The 23,329-nt window shown below is 34.7% G+C and overlaps 1 protein-coding gene across 4 annotated transcripts in view; it reads right to left on the bottom strand.

Moving 5' to 3' along the window:
* Nucleotides 1-23,329, bottom strand: part of LOC128029009 (stromal interaction molecule 1) — a 34,753-nt gene that overhangs the window by 10,782 nt on the left and 642 nt on the right. For all 4 annotated transcript variants that reach the window (XM_052616445.1, XM_052616446.1, XM_052616447.1 and 1 more), the window contains exons 2-7: nucleotides 22,094-22,224; nucleotides 14,725-14,855; nucleotides 11,282-11,396; nucleotides 8,253-8,364; nucleotides 7,015-7,130; nucleotides 2,144-2,321 (exon numbers count right to left, since the gene is read on the bottom strand). In XM_052616445.1, the coding sequence (XP_052472405.1) occupies nucleotides 2,144-2,321; nucleotides 7,015-7,130; nucleotides 8,253-8,364; nucleotides 11,282-11,396; nucleotides 14,725-14,855; nucleotides 22,094-22,214 (773 nt within the window). In that variant the 5' untranslated portion in view covers nucleotides 22,215-22,224. The remainder of the gene's footprint in view (nucleotides 1-2,143; nucleotides 2,322-7,014; nucleotides 7,131-8,252; nucleotides 8,365-11,281; nucleotides 11,397-14,724; nucleotides 14,856-22,093; nucleotides 22,225-23,329) is intronic.

Below are 23,329 nucleotides of genomic sequence, written 5' to 3'. Positions count from 1 at the left end.
AGAGATCAGGCATGTGGTAATTTGGAAGCATTCGAGAAGAGGTTTGTCTGGTGTGAAATGCATCAACACACCTACACAGGAAACTACTAGAAAGACTGACTCAACTGCTTTGATAAGCCTTCACAATTGATCTCAAATGGAGAAATAAATGCATAAATTCCAACAGCCACTGCAGCTTGTTTTAAGAGCAAAACGACACTGTTTCATCTCGAAATGTTCCTAAAACAAGCCTACATTAAAATAAATTTACTTTTAGGAAAGGACAGCCCACAAAGACCTGCGTTCATGCATGACATAACTGCCCGAGAGTTTAACCTCCCTCTGGGGCGACCGAAGCACTGTAGGCCACTCACCCACCAAACCCCAGAGACGTGACCCGGTGACACGGCCGGTTTGTCAGAACATAACATGCTGGACGTTCTCCACTGTAACAAACACACTATTGATAGTTCCCACTGCCCCGTCTTCTTCACACACACTCTCACACTTCATTCACATGTTAAAGGGATACAAGAACTCTTCCTGACACACACACTCCTGTGCCTTTCTCTCAAAAGGTGACAGACTATGAGTCTGCATGAGGACTTCTACAGGAAGCTAGTGGATGACAGTTGATATTGCGGGATCAGAGCATCATCTGCATTCTCACTTTCCTTAGGATTTTTAGCATATGTGTAATGGTTTTCAAACACTGCTGAACTATTGAACACTTGCTGGTAAATATTCTCAGTGAGCTATGGGTCATTCTCTGAACTGGTGCCTTTTCTAGTTTGAGAACATACAGTTTGCATAGTTGTAAACCGTCAATTAGACAAAGAAAGTGAATATTATATTTCATAATGTCATATTAAGATAAATTGTATATTTGTATGTTGGTGCCTTCAAAAACAGTAACGAGGTTAACAGGCTTAGTTTAATGTGACATTACAAGCACCACAAGGTACTATTTTATCAAATATGCAGTTTTCAAGCAGGATTTAAACTTTCGCCTGGCAAGCCTCCGCTGACTGCGTGGGCAACTACCCAAAAGGATGAGGCTTTTATACTTGTCGCGTTCGCCGTTGTTCTATTATTTGAAACGACAGGGGGCAACATGGAGTAATTGTCCTCTAAAACAGCTGGGAATCACCGGTGAAAAGTCATTAGCCGGTACAAGTCTTGTGATGAAGGAGTTGATGAATTAATAATTTCTTCAAATAAAAAGCCTTGGACAAACTACTGTATGCAAAAAATTATTTTCCATCAAAAAGCACCTGATGGAGTTTAAACTTCACGTTAAACTGTTACTTCTTCATACTGGCACACAAAATGAGTTTGCGCGCACTGAAAATTAACTTGCGACAACAACCCAATGACGTCATATTACACAAGCGAACTTGCGGACGCGTTGAGTATAAATCAGCCTTACGTCTTTCAAATTAAGATGAATAGAATTACAGAAAGAACGCCAGCTAGAATTATATAATGATAAAACAATAGAATGACATATAGGGATGACAGATAGGACAATATATAGAACAGTAGATAGAATAGTAGAATGATGGATGGAATGATAGATAAAACGACAAATAGAACGACAGATAGACAGAACGATAGACAGACAGACAGATAGTTAGACAGATACTCATTTTCTAGCCATCCCTCTTTCTTTTTGAACAGATGTTCTCTACAGCAGTTTACTCCCATGAGGCTTCATATCCTGTTCCCTTAGAAAGGAATCTTAAAATAAATAAAAAAAGACACTTAAAAAAAGGCTAAAAAAAAAACACTTAATGAGCTCCTGTGCGCAAGTCATATGTCAGTAGTTTAACTCACTATAAACAGGAGTACAAGGCTCACCTGGAGGTCAAGGTTATTCCATAACCTTGTCTTTTTGAATATCAAAACAAGCTCTGCAAGTTTTCAAAAACTACCTAACTAACTAACTTCCTGTGACTTAAAACTGTGGTTAATATAGCATCAGACACATTTCATTGGACGAAGACGCCTGCCTAACACATGTTCGTGGTGCAAAAAAAACAATTTAAAAACAGTGCAAAAAAAAAAAAGCCTTGCATCAGTGCCAAGTGCGTCAAGAGTCACTACAGTTTCTCACACTCGTTCAAGAATCTAAAAATAAAGACAGAGCAGAACAGGTTCTCACTTCTGCTGTAGGTCATGAAGGCTCTGCTCTGCCCGCTGGAGGCTCTCCAGGTCTATCATCATCTTCTTCATGTGGTCTTTAGAGTGCCGGTTTTGGATGTACGCAAACCAGCAGCCTCCCAGTCCGATGACTATTGATACTACCAGCATGAAGTCCTTCAGATGGTTATGTCTGTTCACTGTGAGAGACAGAAACCAGCATATACTTTAAACAAGTATTCATTTAGCAAACCCAAGGACTAACATGGGGTCAAGTGCTGTTCTTAAGGACACAAATGAACTCATAATTTGCAACATTTCTAATAAGACCCTTCCAGTAAAATACTTTTCTTTACATTAGTCTTTACTCTAGGACCCCGGTTCCCAATCCCAGTCCTTGTGCTTAAATTGAACCACTTTTGAATAATACTTCAGTACTGAATGAAATAAAGACACAGACAAAGACAATAGCTTTCACATCAGGAATGTGTCGATGATGCTTTAATATGCTGCATACAGTATGTAGGAAGCTCAAAAGGTTTTGGAATAGATCCCATGACCGGTTTAAGAGTGCAAAGCTGAGGTGTATGTGTAGGTTGTAGTAGTAGAATTCAATCTGCATTCTGAACAATGAGGTAGAACATCGAAATTCAGTTTGCAGATTGATACACGCAAAACATTGGCATTCTCACCGAGCTGTCCAAATGCTTCTCACAAAAGCTGTTTATTGCAATTTTCTTGTAAGCATTGTGCTGGTACACAGAGTAACTGCAGTGCTTTCATCTCCTAAATGTTAAAGCGTTCATTTACATTTACTGTAGGGATACATGGTGCTTCTGCAGTTACAGTCCTGCAATACTTGCCACTGCTGTGCCATTGGGCAAGACAGTTAACCTAACAACAGCCCCAGGGACAGCACACAGTCCTGACCATGGATGACTCAATCTCTTACTCTGTCTGTACATAACTATGATTCAATATAAATGTTTGCATTGAGAGATGGAAAATAACACTCTGCTCAACTCCTCATCCTCTAGGGAGCACGACCAGTTGTCCGTCTCACACAGAAAATAGTAGGTCTGCATCAGCTTGATAGCTTTAATAACCAAAACCTAACATACTAAAATACTCCGGTCCAAAATGATTTTTACTGTTTATGGAAAAAGACTCACCAAGACTGCATATTTAATCAAAAATACAGTAAAATCTGTAATATTGTGACATATTATTACAATTTAAAATTTCTGCTTTCGATATTAATATATTTTGAAATGTAATTGATTTCTGTAATGCAAAGCTATGATTTTTCAGAATTTATTCTAATATGCTGATTTGCTGCTCAAGACAAATGTCTTATTTTCAGTGTTGAAAACAGTTGTGCTGCTTAATATTGTTGTTAAAACCTTTATAAACCACCATATAAAGATACAATTTAAAAAAGGAATACTTTTATTAAGTGAGGTGGCATTAAAATTCATCCAAAAATGGCAAAGTTCTTCAAAACTGACAGCATAAAGTTACAAAAGACTGCCAAATTAAATCAATGCTTTCTATTCGTCAAAATATCCAGAAAAGAAATGCATCACAGTTTCCACAAAATTTTTAAAAAGCAAAAACTGTACAACACTTATAATAAGAACCATTAATAATTGAGCATCAGTAATAACTGATAATAACTTAATAGCAACTCAACATATTTAGAACGGTTTCTGAAGGCTCATGTGACACTGAAGATTGGAGTAATGATGCTCAAAACTCTGTTTTGTATCACAGAAATAAATGCAACTATTAAAACATAATCATTGTTACTGTTTTTACTGTATTTCTGCTTTAAAAAAGTGCAGTTTTTGGTAAGCATAAGAGACTTATTTCAAATACATGAAAAAAAAAAAAAAAGACCAGTAGTGAGAGTTCCAGGAAATGCTAAGGACGGCCAAACTTAAACCGCATGACCCAGACGAGAACCACAGCTCAATGAACCTGGGACATCTGGACTAACAGCTGCAGCACCACGGCTCTAACATTAAAAACAAATCTCACAACCAGAAGGTTGTGATGGGACAATCTGTTTAAATTATACAAATGGTGTTGTTATACGTTGTAGTCCTTTATAGCCTGTCAACCGTGTCAGCGAATTAACAAAAACAAGGGGTAATGGAGTCATGCTTCTGATGGAAGTATTGTCCCGAGGTACCAGGGCAGCTGGAATCTGTGCCTGGAGATCAGCAGGGTGGTGTCGAGCCGTCACATACAGGCTGCACCATCTCCCTGGTTTCCTGGAGGTGGACCTCTTCACGGTCAACATGCACAATGAGATCTGCCACATGCAGACCCTCTGTCTGTGACTCCCTGTTCAGACCTTTGATAGGACGGTCTTGATGACGGATGGATATTTTGTTCTAAATGGAACCACAATAGGGAATGTCAAATGCAAATGCTTAAATTAAGGATGCTGGATCTGAAGGGGCTTTTGTAGCATTTTGGTTTTCTAGTTAAGGTTAGTACAACAATAATTTGGCAATTTTCCATCCTTGATCTAATAGAGAGAGAAAAGTCTTTAATAAATCTTGGCGAGAAAAAAAAGTCTGTTGCAATGGTCAACTGATATCAATCTGTTAAAACTATACAGTGCTGTTCAAAGGTTTGGGGTTGGTTTGATTTATGTAATGTTTCTGAAAGAAATCTCTTTTGTTCAGTAAAACTTTGAAAATGATCATTTAAATAAGTGGATTTCTATTTAAATATATTTTAAAATGTATTTTTTTTCTGCTATGGCAAAGCTGAATTTTTTTGTAGTTATTACTTTAAGTCTTCAGTGTCATGTGATCTCAGAAATCATTCTAATAAACTGATTTTAATGTTATCATTAATGTTGAAATCGGTTGTTTTTGGAAACAATGATACGTTTTTAAGATTCTTTCAAAAGAATAGCATTTACTTAAAATAAATATTACCTCACCTTATAAACCTTTATATAATCTTTATTGTCATTTTCAGTTAAATTAAGACATCCTTGCTGAATAAAAGTATAATTTTCTTTCATAAAATACCTGACCCCAACATTAAATGATTTGTTAATTTTTTTGCAGTCAAAATAACTATATGCACATCTCTTGTTAACTCTGACAATTTCTGTCATTATTACTGGGAATATTGAAATTCTTATTTTAATAGTGTGGCTAATAAATGTCATATATTAAAATGTATAATATTGTGTCTATTTAATAATAATAAAAAAAGGTTTTAATAAATCTAATCACAATATTAGAAGTCACATTATGAAAAACAAATTGGCAAAAAAAGAAAGAAAAGAAAATTAATATCAACCAATAGACAAGAAATCATGCATCTGTAGTTATTGAAGATAATTTATATTTTTCCCGCTGAATTTCATAGCTTTCATAGAGCTATTAATTCAAAATAAATATTAATAAACAAATGGTAGAAATGTCACATGGCTAATAAAAACAATCGCTTTGGCTAGATCTGAAACAGCGTTCTGAGCATTAATAAAATGTCAGACACTCATTCTAACACTAAAACAACTTGGTTCTTGCTCGTAGCAAAAGGCATATTTTGCACATAGTTATGTCAGCCCCGGTGTATTCTGGGGTATAGCATAAATCAAATCACATCGCAGTGTTACTGTCCAATCTGTGACGTGCAATCGAGATGATAGATGGTCAGCAAACAGAAAGAGCAAATAGTGCATGGCACAGACTGATCCCATTTCCGGCTCAAGGCAGATTCTTTAGATAACACTCCCAGGAATGTAACAGACTGTGTAAGAATGTGCTCCTGGGAACAAGCTTTTTTGTAAACACATAAGGCATTGATGAAACAAAAGAAAGTGAATTTATCAAATTTGCTCTCTCTTTTACAAATACCTCTAAACCTGCCGAACCAGTAAAGCAGCATTCTGGGAGGATAGAAACGATGGGCCATGTCCTAAGACGTGTGTTCAGAATACAGAGTGATAGTCTACACCCTCCCTATCCAACCCCATCGCCCTACAGCAGATGACTATGAGCCTCACAAGACCTGTGGATGCTGACTGACCACCGTAGAAAAATAAATGGAAGAAGATTACATTGATCAATATGGCAGAATATGGCAATGGGTTCTGGACTTTTTTTTTTTTTTTTTTTTTTTTTTAAATCAACAGTTGTATTTAGCATTAAATTAACCAAGAGTTAAGACATTCTAAAAAAAATATTTTAAACAAATGGTGTTCTTTTACACCTTTCTAATTACCAAGGAATACTGATGAAAATCTAACACTGTTTCCCCAAAAATATTAAGCAGCACAACTGTTTTCAACACTGAAAATAAGAGATTTTTTTTTTTTTTTCTTGAGCAACAAATCAGCATATTAGAATGATTTCTGAAGAATCATGCGATACTGAACACTGGAGTAATGATGCTGAAAATTCACTATAGGAATAAACTACATTTTAAAATATATTTCATTATTTGAAATAGTAATACTTTTCACAATATTACTGTTTTTCAAATAAATGCAGGCTTCTTTTATAAACATAAAAAAAATATACTTAACAGTTGGCTGTTTTTCAGATGCTAATCCTAAATCCAAAGTAAAACCATGTTTGCATTTTTACAGCTCCTCCCATATATAGATCAGCAATTGCTGGCAATTCACTACAAGTAGTCTAAAGCCCAAGTAGATAAGCTGGTTCTTCTGAGCTTATTTGCAAGTTTAACTGGTCTGTCTACCATCTGATGTGATAGACACCTCAGCAGCTGGCTCGCGTTTGAATATGTTTAAAGTTAAAGACAGATTACAACAGAAACAGAAACGATCACACCTAAGCAGACGAGTTGAATGTTCTGGTTTGATTTATGATGGTCTACCAGAGGGGAAATTTCACTCACTCATAGGAGCTCCGAACAGAACCGTATCCAGAGCCTTGAGCTGTAGTTTCTGAAAGTGACTCCGGTCCAGAATCTTCAGGACGGTCTGTGTCAGAGTGACGTTCTTCACTGCCAATCTAAAAACAAGAACAATACATAAATACAAAAGTGCAGCAGATGCATTCGGAATAAGATGTCAGACTTACTGAGGCAAATAGAAAAATTAGTTTCAAAGGTAAAGAAGAAATATTTGACCATAATAAATAGGTTTTAAATGCATAAATGATGCTCACAGCGGTCGAGATTTGAGTGTCAAGTAATTCTCGTCTCACTAAAAGTGGAATAAATGCTCGGTTAGGATGAGTGTCAAGTGTTTCCCATCACACTCGGACCAAACTAATTTAACCAGCAAGTCAGAAGTTAAGAGCACAGTCTCAAATGTATTTAAATGTCCTGCTCTTTTTTTTCCAGTTTTAAAATGCTGTGTTTAATTTCTGCACTACTAGTACCACCAAATGGCACAGATGACCATTTTTGATAAGAATAAACCAATGTCCAAAATCCCAGTAGTCTGTGCAAATTAAACTACCATTCAATACTACCATTCAAAAGTTAAGGGTCACTAAGGTTTTTTCTTTTTTTTTTTTTTTTTTAAGGAAATTAATACTTTTAATAAGCAAGGATACCTTAAATTGTATAAATTTCATAGCAAAGACATCTGCAATCAAATACATATTTCTATTTCAAATGCTTTTCTGAATTTTCTATTAATCAAATAACAAAAAAAAAAGTTTCCACAGAAATATAAAGCAGCACAACGGTTTTCAAAATTGTTAAGAAATATTTATTGAGCAAATTAGCATATTAGAATGATTTCTAAAGGATCATGTGACTCATTACTTCTGCAAACTCAGATTTGCCATCACAGAAATAAACACAATTTTAAAGTATATTAACATAAAAAAATTGTTTTAAATGGAGTAATATTTCACATTATTACTGCTTTTATTGTATTTTCATTGTGCATAAAATATTTTTTAACAGTAGTGTGTATGTACGTGTGTAGGCACATACATTATATATACATATAATGCAATATATACATAATGAAATATTATAATTATAAAAAATATACATATACCGGTATATACATATACATTACATAATATAATAATAATTTCACACAGCAGCAGCTTTAAAGATTGAAGATTGTTTAAAGATTATAAAGCTTCTTGATAATTATTGCTGTTAAAACTCACCGAGGCATGGATGTACCATTGAAATTCAACTTCCGGAAGGCATCTGCATATTGTGGCAGCTCCAGGTAGTCAATAAGCCAATCCACAACCTCATCCACTGTCCAGTTGTACACTGGACAACAGAAACACAAAGCTAAAATTAGGCCAAATTCAGAAACATTGCAATGCATCAGAATGCCATGTAATACAACGTGTGACCAAAAGTGGGTGGATTGATTGACTTCAAATGAGTCTCCTAATGGAGTTTTTAAATTTAGTAAGAATCGTGACGGATTTAAAAAAAAACAGATCGTTACATGATTCAGAGGTCTGCAGGGAATAGAGCATGTGACTATAAGAGTGTCAATATCTGATTTTGAAGAAGCTTCTTTTTCATGTAAAATTCATCATCTTAATTGATAAATGATCCTATTTATACGGTTTTCTGTTTATTTCTGGCCTTTAAATTAATGTTTTATAGTCAATATTAGCCTGCTGAGATCTTTGGTAGAAACCAAATCTTGACGAGGAAAGAGGAAACTGCAGGGGATTAGAGAGGTATTAAAAGCTAATAATTCAATAAAAAAAAAAAAAAAAAAAAAAAACTTTTTTTTTTAAATAATAAAAAAAAAAAAAGAAAATATGAAGATATGGAATATTTGAAATTATGACTTTTTGGGACATGGCTGAAATTGACTGGGTTATCTGCAGTGTCACATTCGGACAATGAAACAAAAGAAAATTTGTAAAAAAAATAATAATAATTTGCCAGAGGCTAAGATTCATCGCAATAAATCAGCTGTCAATGGCAATTTCACACCAAGCGATCAAAACTGCCCATGATATTTGAATGTAAAGGGAAAAAGACATAAAAATAAAGCATACACAGCAGAGGGACAGCTGGCATAACCATCCAGTTATATCACATGTTAATGGAGAATAAATATTAAACTGGCATAAATAACATAGATAATCACTGTCACACCACACTTGGAAAAAAGACACTGCCAGCTCTCAATGAAAACACTGTAAGAGTATCTATCTCTCTAATGTCTCGCCTGACCCTAGTATAAAACTGTGCCCAGTGTGTGTGTGTGTGTGGACAGATTGGCTTTCATAGCCTTGGCTCTACAGCTGTGGTTTGAGAAAGAGCTGCAATGCAGGATAAACCAGACCAGAGAGAGGCACTGAGGGAATGTCTAAACACTAGACAGGCAGTGTGGAGGGTTTATTATCAGATCCAAGAATAGTTGCCAAAATGTCCAGCATACAACCAGAACACATGCATGATGCAATCATGCAATCCCATAAAACAATGCACTTGAATGCATCTGAATGATGTGCAAATAGTAAGTGTGACTGTTCAGTCATTAATTATAAGAGAAGTTTTAACCTACATTTTCAAAACATACATACATTTAGCAATACATTGAAACTAAGTGCAACCATTAAACAGGATAACAGATTTATCTTCTAAAAGTCAAAACAACTAAATAACATATTTAATATATGAATAGGCCAAAAACCTGCACTGCACTACTGTACAAAAGTTTGGAGTTGGAAGGATTTTATTGATTTTAAAATGTACTTTTGTTTTCTTTGATGAATAGGGAGTGCAAAAGAACAGCATTTAAAGTAAAAATCATTGTAACATTACAAATGTCTTTCCTGTCACTTTTGATCAATTAAAAGTAATTGCTGAAGTAAAATATTAACCACCAAATAAATATATAAACAAATAAATCTTAGTTCGTTGGGAAAAAACTTCCTGAGACAATTGTTCTGTTTAATTTCGGAGGAAACACGGTTTAAGTAACATTTTATTGCACTAAATTATCACTGCATAAATTATACAGGGATAATAAATGACGCAATATGTTTATTGCTTCCAATGTAGACAATAAAGAAAATAAATACATTTCTAACTGACAAGTTGGTTGCTGAATAACTAGTATTTTATGTTAACCTGCACAGTTTTGTTCATGATTTGAGATTGAGGTCATGCCAGCCACCGTTGTTGAGATCAGCTTCTTAACTTAACGACAAAATAAATGGAGAGAGTTTTATTTTTGGTTTTGAAACTTGACAGGCCAATTTGTTATGTTGTCTTATCTTTACACTAATATATGGTTATTTAATAATACAGCACTGTTTCTTTCTCTTTCAGGAACTAACCTGTGACATTTCGGTCCACAATCACTGCATTGTGCAGCAGTACATTCACTGCAGCAAGCAGCACACCCTGTTATTCCCTTTAGCTTTAGTTTTACCAATGCCTCATTCACATTTATAGGCAGGACGCATGTGTTGAGTGTTCTGGAGCGGATCTCGAGTTTATCTGGATTTGGAGGAGGTGTTGAAAACCACAGAAAAGTGGCTCCCTAAGTGTTCACACTCCTGCTGTTAAGAGGCCCATTTAAGTTAACACTTAACACAACACATGACCAAAATAAAATTACCATGTCCAAGCATTATGATTGTACCATGTTACAATTGTTGTAATATTTTAATGTAAAATAAAAAGTAAATATAATTATATAAATATAATTATTAATAACAATAATAATAAACATTGTATTGAAATTTGTTGTACTGTGAAGTAAAATACAAATTATGACAATAATAATTTAATTATATGACATTGATTCACCGTTATATTAGCATGGCCAAGTAACTTAAAAGAAAACCTTGTTTTTTATTATAATAAATGTCCAGAAATACCATGGTAAAATCATGTGGTATCACAGAATGAATCTGGGATACATTTTAATTAATTATCAATTTTTTCCACATCATTTTTCAAGCTGTACAGTTTAAGGCACATTATGCAAAAAAAAAAAAAAAAACTACTTAATGTAAAAAAAATAGCAAAATCTGACTTTGATGTTTTCAGGTCAGCAAAAAACATCTAAGAATATGAGTATGCATTAGCAAAGGTCAACCGCTGAGTTGTTTTTCAATGAAAGGTACAACATAATCCACTGCATGTGAGAAAAGCATGACCAGCAGCTTTCTGTGTTTATGGGTCATTATGAAAGAGTTGCGCTGACCTTTTGAACTCTTCCAGGCATTCCACAGGTCCTCCACGCTTATGAGCTGGTCGTCACCGTGGAAAGTGTTGTGCTTGGCTTTGGGGTCATGGTAGTTGAGGTCCTCTCTTAAAAACTGTTGGATAACAGGGAACAAAATGAAATCTATTCCAATAGGCATCTCAGGTATTGTATTACCAGTGAATTCAGAAGAAAGTGAAAAAGTGAAATGTGTTTTTTTTTTTTTCATATACGTTTCCTTTATAAAGAGCTTGAGAGCAGATATTTATTTTTATAATTCCTTCATAAAGACCCTGCACAAAATTAAGCAGACACTTAATGCAGCCTTTAAAAATTACTATAGTGGTACCAAGGTACAGTGATGACATCAGAGGACAATAAAAAAAAAAAAAAAAAAATCAAAACCATATATAAAAAATATATATATATCATTACAAAAATAAACTAAAATACATAAAACAATATTATACTAATAAAGTACAAAATCAATAAAATAAAAAATAATAAAATAAAGTAAAAAAAAAAAACTTATTAAAATACCACAAAACTAAATCTTAATAATATAACAAATAAATAGGATAGTTTTGCTAATGGATAACAGAAGCCTTTACAGTCTTAACAGACACTATGTAGAGACTTAAGATTTTAACCCCGCTATGACAAGCAATACTACATTTTGTTAGTCGCTTGTTTTCCAATCCGATAGTCCCACCCACACCAAAAACTTACTGGAGCAAAAACTACAGTTGGTTTGACTATTATGAGCAAACGACCAAAACGTAATTCAATGACTATAAACTGTTTACTCTAGGGAACATTTAATACCCACTGGGCATAACCTATCTTACATGTAGACGGCATGATGTTTAAGACATTCTGGGTCTATTACCGCCACTGGGTTTTGGAACAAATATAGAGCAAAGACTCTGTTTGCTCAGACACAGCAGATGGCAAAACTGATCAGACAACATAACGCAACAGAAGGTTAGAGTGCAGTTCACAGAATATTTAATAGGGTGAAGAGCTTCAAACTGTGGTTAAACTGCAACCACTGTGGGACATTTGTCATAAATGTGAAAATATTTATACATCTGACAAACCACACCTGCTTTCGTGTTTGGCTTATGACTGACATATCAAAACATATAGACATGCTTGGCTTTTTCCCACAGTTGCTTTTTTCACTGGAAATGCCGTCACCAAGGCATAAAAAAAAAGAAAATTAGTCATGGTTTTCAGATACAGGCCAAGACAAGTGTTGAGCAAGATGAACAAGACTCCTGTGTGGAAACTGACACTAAATGTAGCACAACCGTTTCTATCAGTTACATTTTGTGATTGTAAACTGCACTACATGCCTTCAAATCCTCATTTTGAGATTTTGAAACCAAGCCTCTCACAAGAATATCAGGATGCTTGCAAATCTATGGTTGCCATTCCGTCAGATTTGTCTTGATGCTGCTTCGAGAAGGCTGAAGGCAGCAGGACAGCACGCCTACACAACATATCGCACGACTGAAGGACGCCAGGGAGAGGCAGGCCCTGTGAACGCTTCCAAAACGACACCCAAAGAACATCATGACCAGCTTTTCTTGGGCAAACAGCCACCGGTTCAAAAGCAGCATCAGAGATTTTGAATACCATTCATAATAGAGAGATGGTACAGAAGACATATGTGTGTGTTTACGGCTTAGAAACATATTGCTGAAAGAATGAACAGCCCTAGTTTGGCGGGACTTTCATTGCAGTTTTGAGTGGGCTAATGTTAGCTAGTGGGTTATTTCATATTTGGTAGCAGCTAGGCTAACTTCATGTGGGTGAAAGAGAAAAACAGATTGCAGTAAAATGAAACCATGCAGGTTCACTGAAAAACATTAAAAACTTATAAGACTAATCACAGCTTCATGCAGCCCTAGCAGATTACTTGCATAAAACACATAAATAGCAGTGTGTCTTTGTAAGAAAACATTTAAATAGTTTTATTATCAAGGCTCTGTAGTTTTTACTGTAGGGGACAAAACATATTGCAATACAAAAATGATGCTTGAGAGATGAGCAAATAAACATTAATTAAAATCCTGGTGTATCATATTTTATACTTAAATTTGAATTATTTTTGATATTTGAGAAAACAAAACAAGTAAGCACAAACTGCTTCATTATAAAAAGGAATTTCACAAACTAAACAAAGTAGGAACTATCAATCAGAAGGCAAAAGGCCAAAATTCTAAAGCCGGGAACCTCCAAAACAACATAAGATGCAATGCAACACCTAAAGATGTCCGCTTGAAAGTCCACGGCTGTAACAATGTTACTTGAAAGAAAACGACATAAAACGCAAACATGCTGAGAAGGTTATCCATCTTATTTTTCAATGTGAAAACAAGCTATTTTCTGTAAATCTCTAAGACGCCTAATTCATTGTCCAGTTGAGATAAATGACTTGAAAGATATCAAATGTACGTAAACAGTAAAATGTACAATATAAACTAGTGTGATTATGACTTTGATCATAAATTCAAATAAAATTATCAAATACTAATTTGTAAAACCTCAAATAACAGCTGATACTGGAAGCCTTCCACATACAAGTTAAACATAGCTGCACACATACATTAAAAATAAACGGATGTGCCGATAAAAACATTACTTCTACTAAAAACTACTTCATTAAAACATCTGGATAAACTAATTGGCAGGCTGATTTTTGGATAATTAGTATCATAAGTATCTTGACTTATTCTTACTCCTGACAAGTAGTGAAACCAATGCCTCTGGAGCTCACAGACATCGAAGATATGACTAGTGATAACTGCTCAGAAAGACGTCATTTCACAAGACTAATCTGCATGCCATATCCTTGAGCGGTTGAATGCTGCTGACAGATGCATTATCTAATAACCAGTTGGGCAAAAGTCTTTAAGATGATTCATGAAGGTCAAAAACACGACAAATTACATGCACAAGCATAGATTATGACTAGTAATGTCTCTGTCTTTTATTCTTTTGTAATCAGTGGATTTATTAAATGACAGGTCAGGCTGATCCTAGATGAGAACACTTTCTGCAAGACTTTGTGATTTTTTAAAAAACAAAAAAATCTCTGAGCTAGCTGTATTGGTTCATGAATTTCTGCAGAAAAAAAAAAAATTCTTCCAAAACCATGGCAGTCAATGATGTCCTCCATAGGGTAAATGAACAGATAGCTTGTAAAATTAATAACAAACCTAATATCACGAGCAGCAACAAGCATCCGAATACCTATTAGCCTGCTGCGGTTTACTCATTCACCATCATGCTGAGTTGAACGTTAATGCTATGAGAAAAATTAATCAGTTGCTTAATCACACTGAGAGTGAGGTTAGAAGAGAACAAAGGTCAATCAACTGCCTAATTAACCCAAAGGACTTCTAAAGAAGCAGATTCAGAAGTAATTCACTGACCCCATCGGTTTCCAAAACATCCACATTCCCATTGGCATCGTCGTCCATTTGCTTGTGAATGCTGCGGATGGCCTCAAAACTGAGAATGGCGTTCTCATCCTGGCAGAGCAGCTCGTCAATGCGGCAAAGCTCTGAAGAAAAGACACAGACACAGTTAGTGAGATACCAAAACAAACCAAGATGCAAATAATTATTATAATTTATGTTCACATTATATAATTTAAAGACAGCAAATAAATTGCACAACAACTGCTACAATGAACTTTATATTTTAAATAATATATGGAAAATGTAAAATTAATCAAAATACTACATTACTTTTTTAACAGTTCTGTAAAATAATATATTAGATAAAAATGCTGCTGACACATGCATAGTAGAATGTTTTCGCATTAAAAAAAATTCTATACCGCTTCTAAAACTTAGTGGCCAAACACTGCACAACTTGATGCAGATCATAAAAAAACAAAAAAAACAAATATGGGTACTTATGTACTAGTCTTGGTGATTTATTGGTAAAACATTATTAACATTATTATTAGGACTAGATCCATCCTTGTATCAAACATTCACTTTTTACAAATACTTATGAATAAAAATAATTATTTCATATAATTTAAGTAAGTTTCACACAACTACACTGGTCAAGTCAAGTTATGGAGGTAGAGATGCAAAAGGCAATTCATGATATTTAAGTACTCATTTTACAGATGCTTTTATCACTTACGTTATGTTTCATATCACAAGTCCAAATTGGGATCAAGTGCCTTGCTTAATATCACAATGATGAAAGATCCTTGTGAGTTTCAAACCTGCAGTCTTTCGGTTACCAGCCAAGATCTTTACCATTATACCATCCTGACCTACAGTATTGAAGCTTTATTGGTTTGTAATTGCGAACTAATGCATTAAACAGGACAACATCAAACAATAAAAGAGCACCTATTTGAAAATAAAGGTGAGATAAATACCCAATATGGCCAGTTGCCTTAGCAATAGTCAACTTAATTGTCAGGGGCCACAAAGCACTCTAACAATGAGAACACTGAGTGCCAATGAAGACTTAAAATGATAGCACCGGATCCGATTTCAGAATTCAGAAGTGCTTCTAAACAGACTTCTCATAAATCCCACTGTGTCCGTGGAGGTTTCCAGCTCAAACTAAAAATAGATCCGGCTGTGGTATTAACTAAAACTAGCAAACAACTATTTTTAGGCCCCAAATCTGCACAGCTGTTGTGTTACCACATTCAAGTTTCTGAGGGCCAGGAAAGCTCGGATTTGTGCCGAGCGAACCTGGAGTAGCTTGGGAGTGGGAACTTTATCAGCTCAGAGCGTGTGGTACAAGAGAGACTGATGTAGGCTGGGATGTATCCGGTCATGTTTGTGTATATCAGAGTGATATAACACAAAGGAAGCAGTCCAAGAGGTCCATGAGCTGCAGAAATAAACCTTGGCATCTGTCTTTCCATAACAAGACATGTAGAAACTCAAGAGGAGACGTCTCTTAAAGCTCTCCAAAAAAAGAGACAGAAGTCTATCTAAGCCTTTCAAAGTCACCCTGAAGGCATGGTAGATGATTGGGAACCAGGTTGGGGGCTGGTAAATGGACATGAAGAGAAGAGAAGAGAAGCATATCTGGTTTCTGAAATGTATCTCTTACCAAGTAGAATGAACTACAACCATTATATTAGATCTTATATTAGTATCTTCTTGAATACTAGGCTGCATTCAAAACAAAATGAGCAAACCTGAAGAAACTGAGCAATATCTATTTGTTGCTCAAATACTTGTCTCGGGCGATGTAATCACAAGTGATCAGAAAAGATAGATTGCTGCTTTACACCCGTGAGTAACATGCTAGTCTCCTGCCTAGTGACCTCTCCTGTGACATCCTGTGATTGGATTTCAAGAGGAGGGTCTCTTTTGGGACTCTGTTTTGTCACTGTTACTGCATGCTGATATAGCAAATAAGTCCACTTCCAAAAAAAGAAATAATAATAAAAATTGGGTAACATTGTTTTTCCCCAAATAAATAATTTTAGAGTCTGCACAAACTACATTTCTGAAGTTTGTTTTTGAAAGTAGTTGCTCACCAAGGCTTGGTAAAATGTAAAATACCTCTCTCTATTGTAATATTTTAAAATGTGATCAATTCATATGATGCAAAGCTGAATTTTCAGCATCATTACTCCAGTCTTCAGTGTCAGTGTCTTCAGTTCAGAAGCATTTCAATGTTGTATGATACTTTTTTCAGTGATTAAAAAGTTTAAGAGAACAGCATTTATTTAAAACTGAAATTTGGATTATTTAATGCATCATTGTAGAATAAAAAGTGTTAATTTCTTCCAATAAACTTGTGAATGGTAGTGTATATACAAAATATGTAAATAAATATATTAAAAATAATAATAATTATTATTACATTTATATATTACTTTAATCCAAGCATAAATTAAATATTTAAACCAGATTGCATCAAAACAACATATAAAGAAATCTGTTATATCAAGTTATACTACCCTAGTACAGATCTGCAATGCTACAAAAGCTTGATTGCATTTCGTTATGATTTATTCAGAAAGACATTCTTTGAACAATACACATTTCGCAAAATTGGCACATTAAGACACGTTGCATAACCCGTCACTTCTCTTTTTCAGGTCGGGTGAGCAACAGTCTGGAGAAAACTCTGCTAGTTAGTTCAACATTTATAGTTAACTACCGAAATAACAGCAAAGAAACTCTATCGACCCCTGAGAATAGTGACAAAAATGATTAAGAATTGGACGGCACACTCGCAACACATATGCATACTTGCAAAGAGTATCTTTTTAGCTTTTGGATACCGGCTGTTGTCCCATATAAAGTGTTTATATAACCTAAAAATGCCTAAGATCATAAGCACTGGTCAAAGCCAAGAACACAGCCTTTGTAAGAAACATGATTCTCTGCATCTAATCAGAGTTCAGTGAATACAGTTATGGAATGCTAAAGTCCTCATACAACAATTATAATAGTCAAGACAAAGTAAATCATCAAATATAAACTTGATATAACAGATTTCATCTAGAAAGAAAGAGGACAACAAGCCACTAGTTATTTTCTGTCAATCTGCTGTTATATAACAGCCAGGACTCAGGAGATGAGGGGCCGGCTGCATTTTTGGGGAGGCTGAAAACTAGCTCACCAACTGTTGGACATTGTCTTCTCCAACAGGACTGGAACAAAAGCAGGCCAGTGGTATGAGTTTTATACTGTCTGTAGCCTGACCATCAGCCTCAGGAGACGCTGAGCTCCATCGGTGCGGTTCTCAGACCTGACACGCACAGCAAGTCCCAAAGATCCTCTCTGCTGAAGCTTGAAAGAGTTTTTGGTCACGGAGAGGCTGATGTAGTCAAGAAATATGTAATAAAATGGGATAAGAGTTGAAATTTTAGGACATACAGTACTGTTCAAAAGTTTGAGGTCTGTAAGACTTTTTGAAAAAAGTCTCTTATGGTCATCAAGACTGCATTTTTTAAATAAAGAATATGGTAATATTCTTTATGATTCTTCGTGGAATATGGTCATGAAACATTACTACAATGCAAAATTAAGAAACTGTTTTCTATTTGAATTTATTTTAAAATATAATTTATTCCTGTGAAGGCAGCCATTACTCTAGTCTTTATCCTTCAGAAATCATTCAAATATGCTGATTTGGTATTTGCTTTTATTTCAGTATCATAGAGTTACAATTCTAGTTTTTTAACGTTTTAATAATTTTTATGTGTTTGTCTATTTTTTTTGTTTTTTATTCATTTTTATGTTTATTTCTAGTTATTGTTTACATCACCATAAACTAAATGAAAATGAGAAATATTGTAAAGTTTATTTTATATTAACTAACCAATATTGTTTTATGGTTTTAGTAAACTATAAGAGTCCTGGTGCTCAAGAAATATTCTTACTATTATCAACGTTGAAAGAAGTTGTGCTCTTTTTTTGGAAACCGTGATACATCTTCTCACGATTTTGCTTTTCAGGATTTTGATGACTTGCAATAATTTTAAAATTTAAATTGATTTTAACATTATAAAATGTCTTTACTTTTAATCAATTTGATGTGTTCTTATTGAATATAGGGACACTATCATAGAGGTGTTGGAAGATTAACAATAATTCATAAACCATTTTCTTGTCGTTTTGGAATGAGTTTGCTCATGCTTAGAATGGGGAAAAAAAACGGAAACCCCAAACTTCCTTGAACGCTTGGGACTGAATTCGATAAAGGCCAAAGTTGCCACATTTCCCATGTGCCTGTTAGTCTAAGTGCTGGGAAAGCCAGGAAGACTCCATTATCTAAGACTAATTTCTGTGTCTTAATACTCATCTCTTATGCTGTCTTCATAAGTGACTTGGCATGTTATTTTTTTTTAAAGTGAAGTGAGATGTGGCCACGTTTGGTGACCCATACTCAGAATTTGTGCTCTGCATTTAACCCATCCAAGAGCACACATGCACACCATGAACACACACATTGTGCCTAATGCCAAGAATAAAATATCTTAAATACAGAAATATAAGCATTGTAATATACCCATAATATGAGTCTAAACTCACAGCTACTGAAATTGAAAGCAACAAGCTCAAGCTGCTCATAAAAGATATAACATACTAGTAGAATACTGTGTACAGCATGATAATTTGCTTGGCAAACTTCTTACTCTTAGAAAATATTTACATGAACCAGGTTCAGATGCAAAATAACAAACTATGGTGTGTTACTTCCACAGTCAGAGAGAAAACAATGTAATGTTTAGATTCAGAATAGCATGCTAACATGATACTTTATCTTTGCAGCATATATGTGTGTGTATAAAGTATGCAAATTCTCCACATGCACAAGATACCCAGTTTATCTGCTACATTTACTAAAACGTAGTATAAACTTCAGTTCCAGTGTTATGAATGTGGTGGAAGTAATAAAAGATGCAATTTTCAATGTACTATAGTATGCTTAACGTACGCTACTTGTCTCGTAAACAAATATGCATTAAAGATGCAAAAAATAACCATGCGTTACTACTACAAATACAAAGCATAACATACTATTGTTGGAATAGTAGACCTGGATCTTTTTGTAAAGTTACAGGTGACACTCTACAGGTCAGTTCAGTTTTAAGTTAGTGTGAAATATGGTGGACTCACATACAGTAAAGCTCATTCAACCAGTAGCCGGATGGTGTTTTATCACTAAATGACTGGGCTCTATTCCAGTTTAAGAAAAGCTCTGAAATACAGTCTGGACTTTAGGCAGTTTTCCCAAGGGGCTCTTAAGTCATTACACTGCAATCAAGATCAGACGGTTTGATTCACTAACATAACACAGAAATGCAAGACCACCAGAAGGCCATAGCTATTCATTGTAAAAGACAACTTTTTTTTCTTTAAGTTGAACTGCACAAGAGCTATTGAGGCACGACGTGATTGATGACAAACAAATATAACTTTAACATCACCCAGGTTCACATGTAATAGTACTATGTAAACAGCAAATGCATTAAGAAAATTGTTCACTCAACATTTACGTTGTTCTCCATAAATACGTTATTGAAGGAAGCAAATGAGATTAAAAGTAAAACCCAAAATTCATCATACTGGTTACAAACCAATAATGCACTTCCAGGGTTCCCACATTATCTGAACAATGACATGGAAAAACAAAGTGAAAGTGACGTGTCGCCAAGTATGGTCTGTGCTCTGTATTTAACCCATCCAAGTGTGCACACACACACACACAGCAGGGAGTGGTGAACAAACACACACACACACACACACACAGAGCAGAGGGCAACCATTTTTGCCAAAGTGTTATTTATAATAATACATTTATATGTTTATAAATTACATTAAACTATATGTACTTTTTCAATTTGTGTGTATATGTATGTATATTAGGGGTTGCACAGACTAAACGACTTCAATGCTCTGCCATGAAATTTTAAGCCTGACGTCGACTAATCGTTGGTCCTATAGATGGCGCAAAAGGATAATCAATATTTGAAGGACTTCCACATTTACACACCATTTCGTAACAGTTAAAATGACAAATAAATGTATACACCATTGTGTTATTTTTTTTTTTTGTGCGTTAATCGCCGTTTTCATCTAATGCGCTGCTGCACTGTTATGCACAGACATAGGCTACAGACAGTAGCTCGTACGTCATGCGAAGATCGCGCGAGCACGGAAAAATTTAGTGCAGAAATGTACGGTCAACACTGTTCTGTGATTTCTCAACAAATAGCTTAGAAACCGAAAATTCCAAAAGCATATATTTCTTAATAACTAAATCCCACAGTGTCACTACTGCTAGAGAGACGCCGGCATGTAGAAATAATTCACACACACAATCGCTCTCACTAATGCATTCATATGAATGTAATCTTTACTCTGCTACTTTATCTGTATCCGATTTAGAATGAGCAAAAATCTGTGAGAAATAAAACGACTCAAAGGAATAGGAACTGATAAAAATGAGCCGTTATAGGAGCAATAGCCATGTGGCCAGCGCTGTGTCATATGCCATAGCTGTGCACAAGGGGTTTGTCACAGCTCCAGACTTATTTGTTCATTAATGATGTCATCAGAGACTAGTCGACTTTGACTCGACTTTCACCACATAAAAGTCGACAAAAAAAAAAATCAGAAGTCGTTCAGCCCCTAATGTGTGTGTGTGTGTGTATATATATCATTTTAGAATACTATTTATACATGTTTTGTTCTCTATTATTTTTTTGTTTTTTTTGTTCTTAGAGTAACTTTAAACAAAAAGGTCACATTATAGCATAATTTTCTAAGACTTTTTTTTTTTTAGATGACTTTTAAAATAAACTTCTTTCCAAAATCTGAACGGATTCAAATTACAACAGAAAATCTGAATTAAAGCAGAGAAAGTTTCCCTCCCACCCCCACTTTTGACTGGAACTGGTTTGTTTCGTAGAGCAAGCATCCGGGCAAGAAGCAACAGATCCCAATCATCACTTATATGTAAACTTGTATGAACCCTAAGGACAAGCCACCCTTTATATGGGCCTAAGACATATTTCAGAAGCAATTGTACTCGCTATGATGCTCTAGGCACCTTTATTTGACATGCTGCCACAAGTTAGGACAGCGCTTAACAGAGATTGCATTCCCTTACTATTCTCAGCTAGGCCACATTTAGACCCCCATACAATTTCTAAATAAGACTACAGCATTGGAACAGAGGGTTGCAAAGAACAGAGCACTCTAAAGTACATTCTGTTTGTTGTTGTCAACTATGATGACACAGCTACTATTTATCCAATGGAAAATAATAATTCAGACAGTTCAAACTCACCTGAGACACCGTTGTCCAATGGTAAGGGGTCTGGGCTTACGAGATTGGATTTGACAGAACGACATTCCAAGAAGAAGCATACACATACAATCCAGAAAGGCACCAATCTACTGAGCTCCATAGTGGGACAGCTGGTTTGGGATACGAGAGAGAAAGATCATATGAGCAAACCAACAATCCAACCATGTCAAGTCATGTATTAAAAGTAATACCGAGATGATATAGGGAACAACGCAGACAACTGAAACACAATCTGAATAAGCCTATACTTCCTCACTATATAGTAGCTGAAAAATAGAAGCATGTCCAAATTTCATTCATACCAACCATATTCAATAAATCTATACAGAACAAACTTCTTTAACAATCGCAAAGTAAGTTTCATTCAAACCCATTACTTTTGCATGCAGCTTTAATGTAATTAATTACTTCAGACACTTATTCTGCACATGCTCAGTAGAGTTCTCTTTTTGCTTAAATGTAAAGGTAATAGATAAAAGTCCCTATTTTGAAGTATTTGTGTTCTTTGATGCTCTATAGTTTCCTTCTTCTGTATAAAGTTATGGTGCCTCTGGACTTAAAGTTTTCTATTTTAACTCATATTGAATTATTAATACATATTAATACATATTGAAAGTATTTAAAAGTACTATTATATTGTAAAAAATTTATAATGTAGGCACCACTTACACTTTTGCAATAAATGCATCATTTCTAACAGGTAAAAATAAAAGAATTAGAACAATATAAAAGGTAAACCCCATTCAGTAAGTAGAGTGTAAAAAGTGTTAAATAAATGTTAAAGTAATTAAGATACCTGGAATTAACTTCCTGTAATTGACCTGAAAATTATTACCATTACTTTTTTATTTTTTATTAATGTATTAATACATTTTTTTGATTATGCATTAAAATTATATTTTAAAAAGTACCCTTCTGTAAATTCAAATTTCACAAAGATTACTTTTATCAAAAGTAGCACAAATGTTTTTATTTGTTGTCAATTTGACCCCCAGTAAAAGATTGCTGAAAAACAGGTTTTTATGTGTAAAAATACCAAACAAGAATTGTTACACAAATGTTATTTCCACAACAAAACGAATGCAACTTTTTCTTTTCCACGGTTGACCTGTGAAGAATGTTATCAAGTTACTCCCCTACTCACCTGTCAACTAATTAACATTTTTAAATCGAAACTACGTAACGTTAGTGTAACTATACTTACCATCTGAAAGG

This window comes from Carassius gibelio, chromosome A15, assembly GCF_023724105.1.
Source record: "Carassius gibelio isolate Cgi1373 ecotype wild population from Czech Republic chromosome A15, carGib1.2-hapl.c, whole genome shotgun sequence".
Taxonomy (NCBI): domain Eukaryota; kingdom Metazoa; phylum Chordata; class Actinopteri; order Cypriniformes; family Cyprinidae; genus Carassius; species Carassius gibelio.
This window is presented reverse-complemented; position numbering and strand designations above follow the sequence as displayed.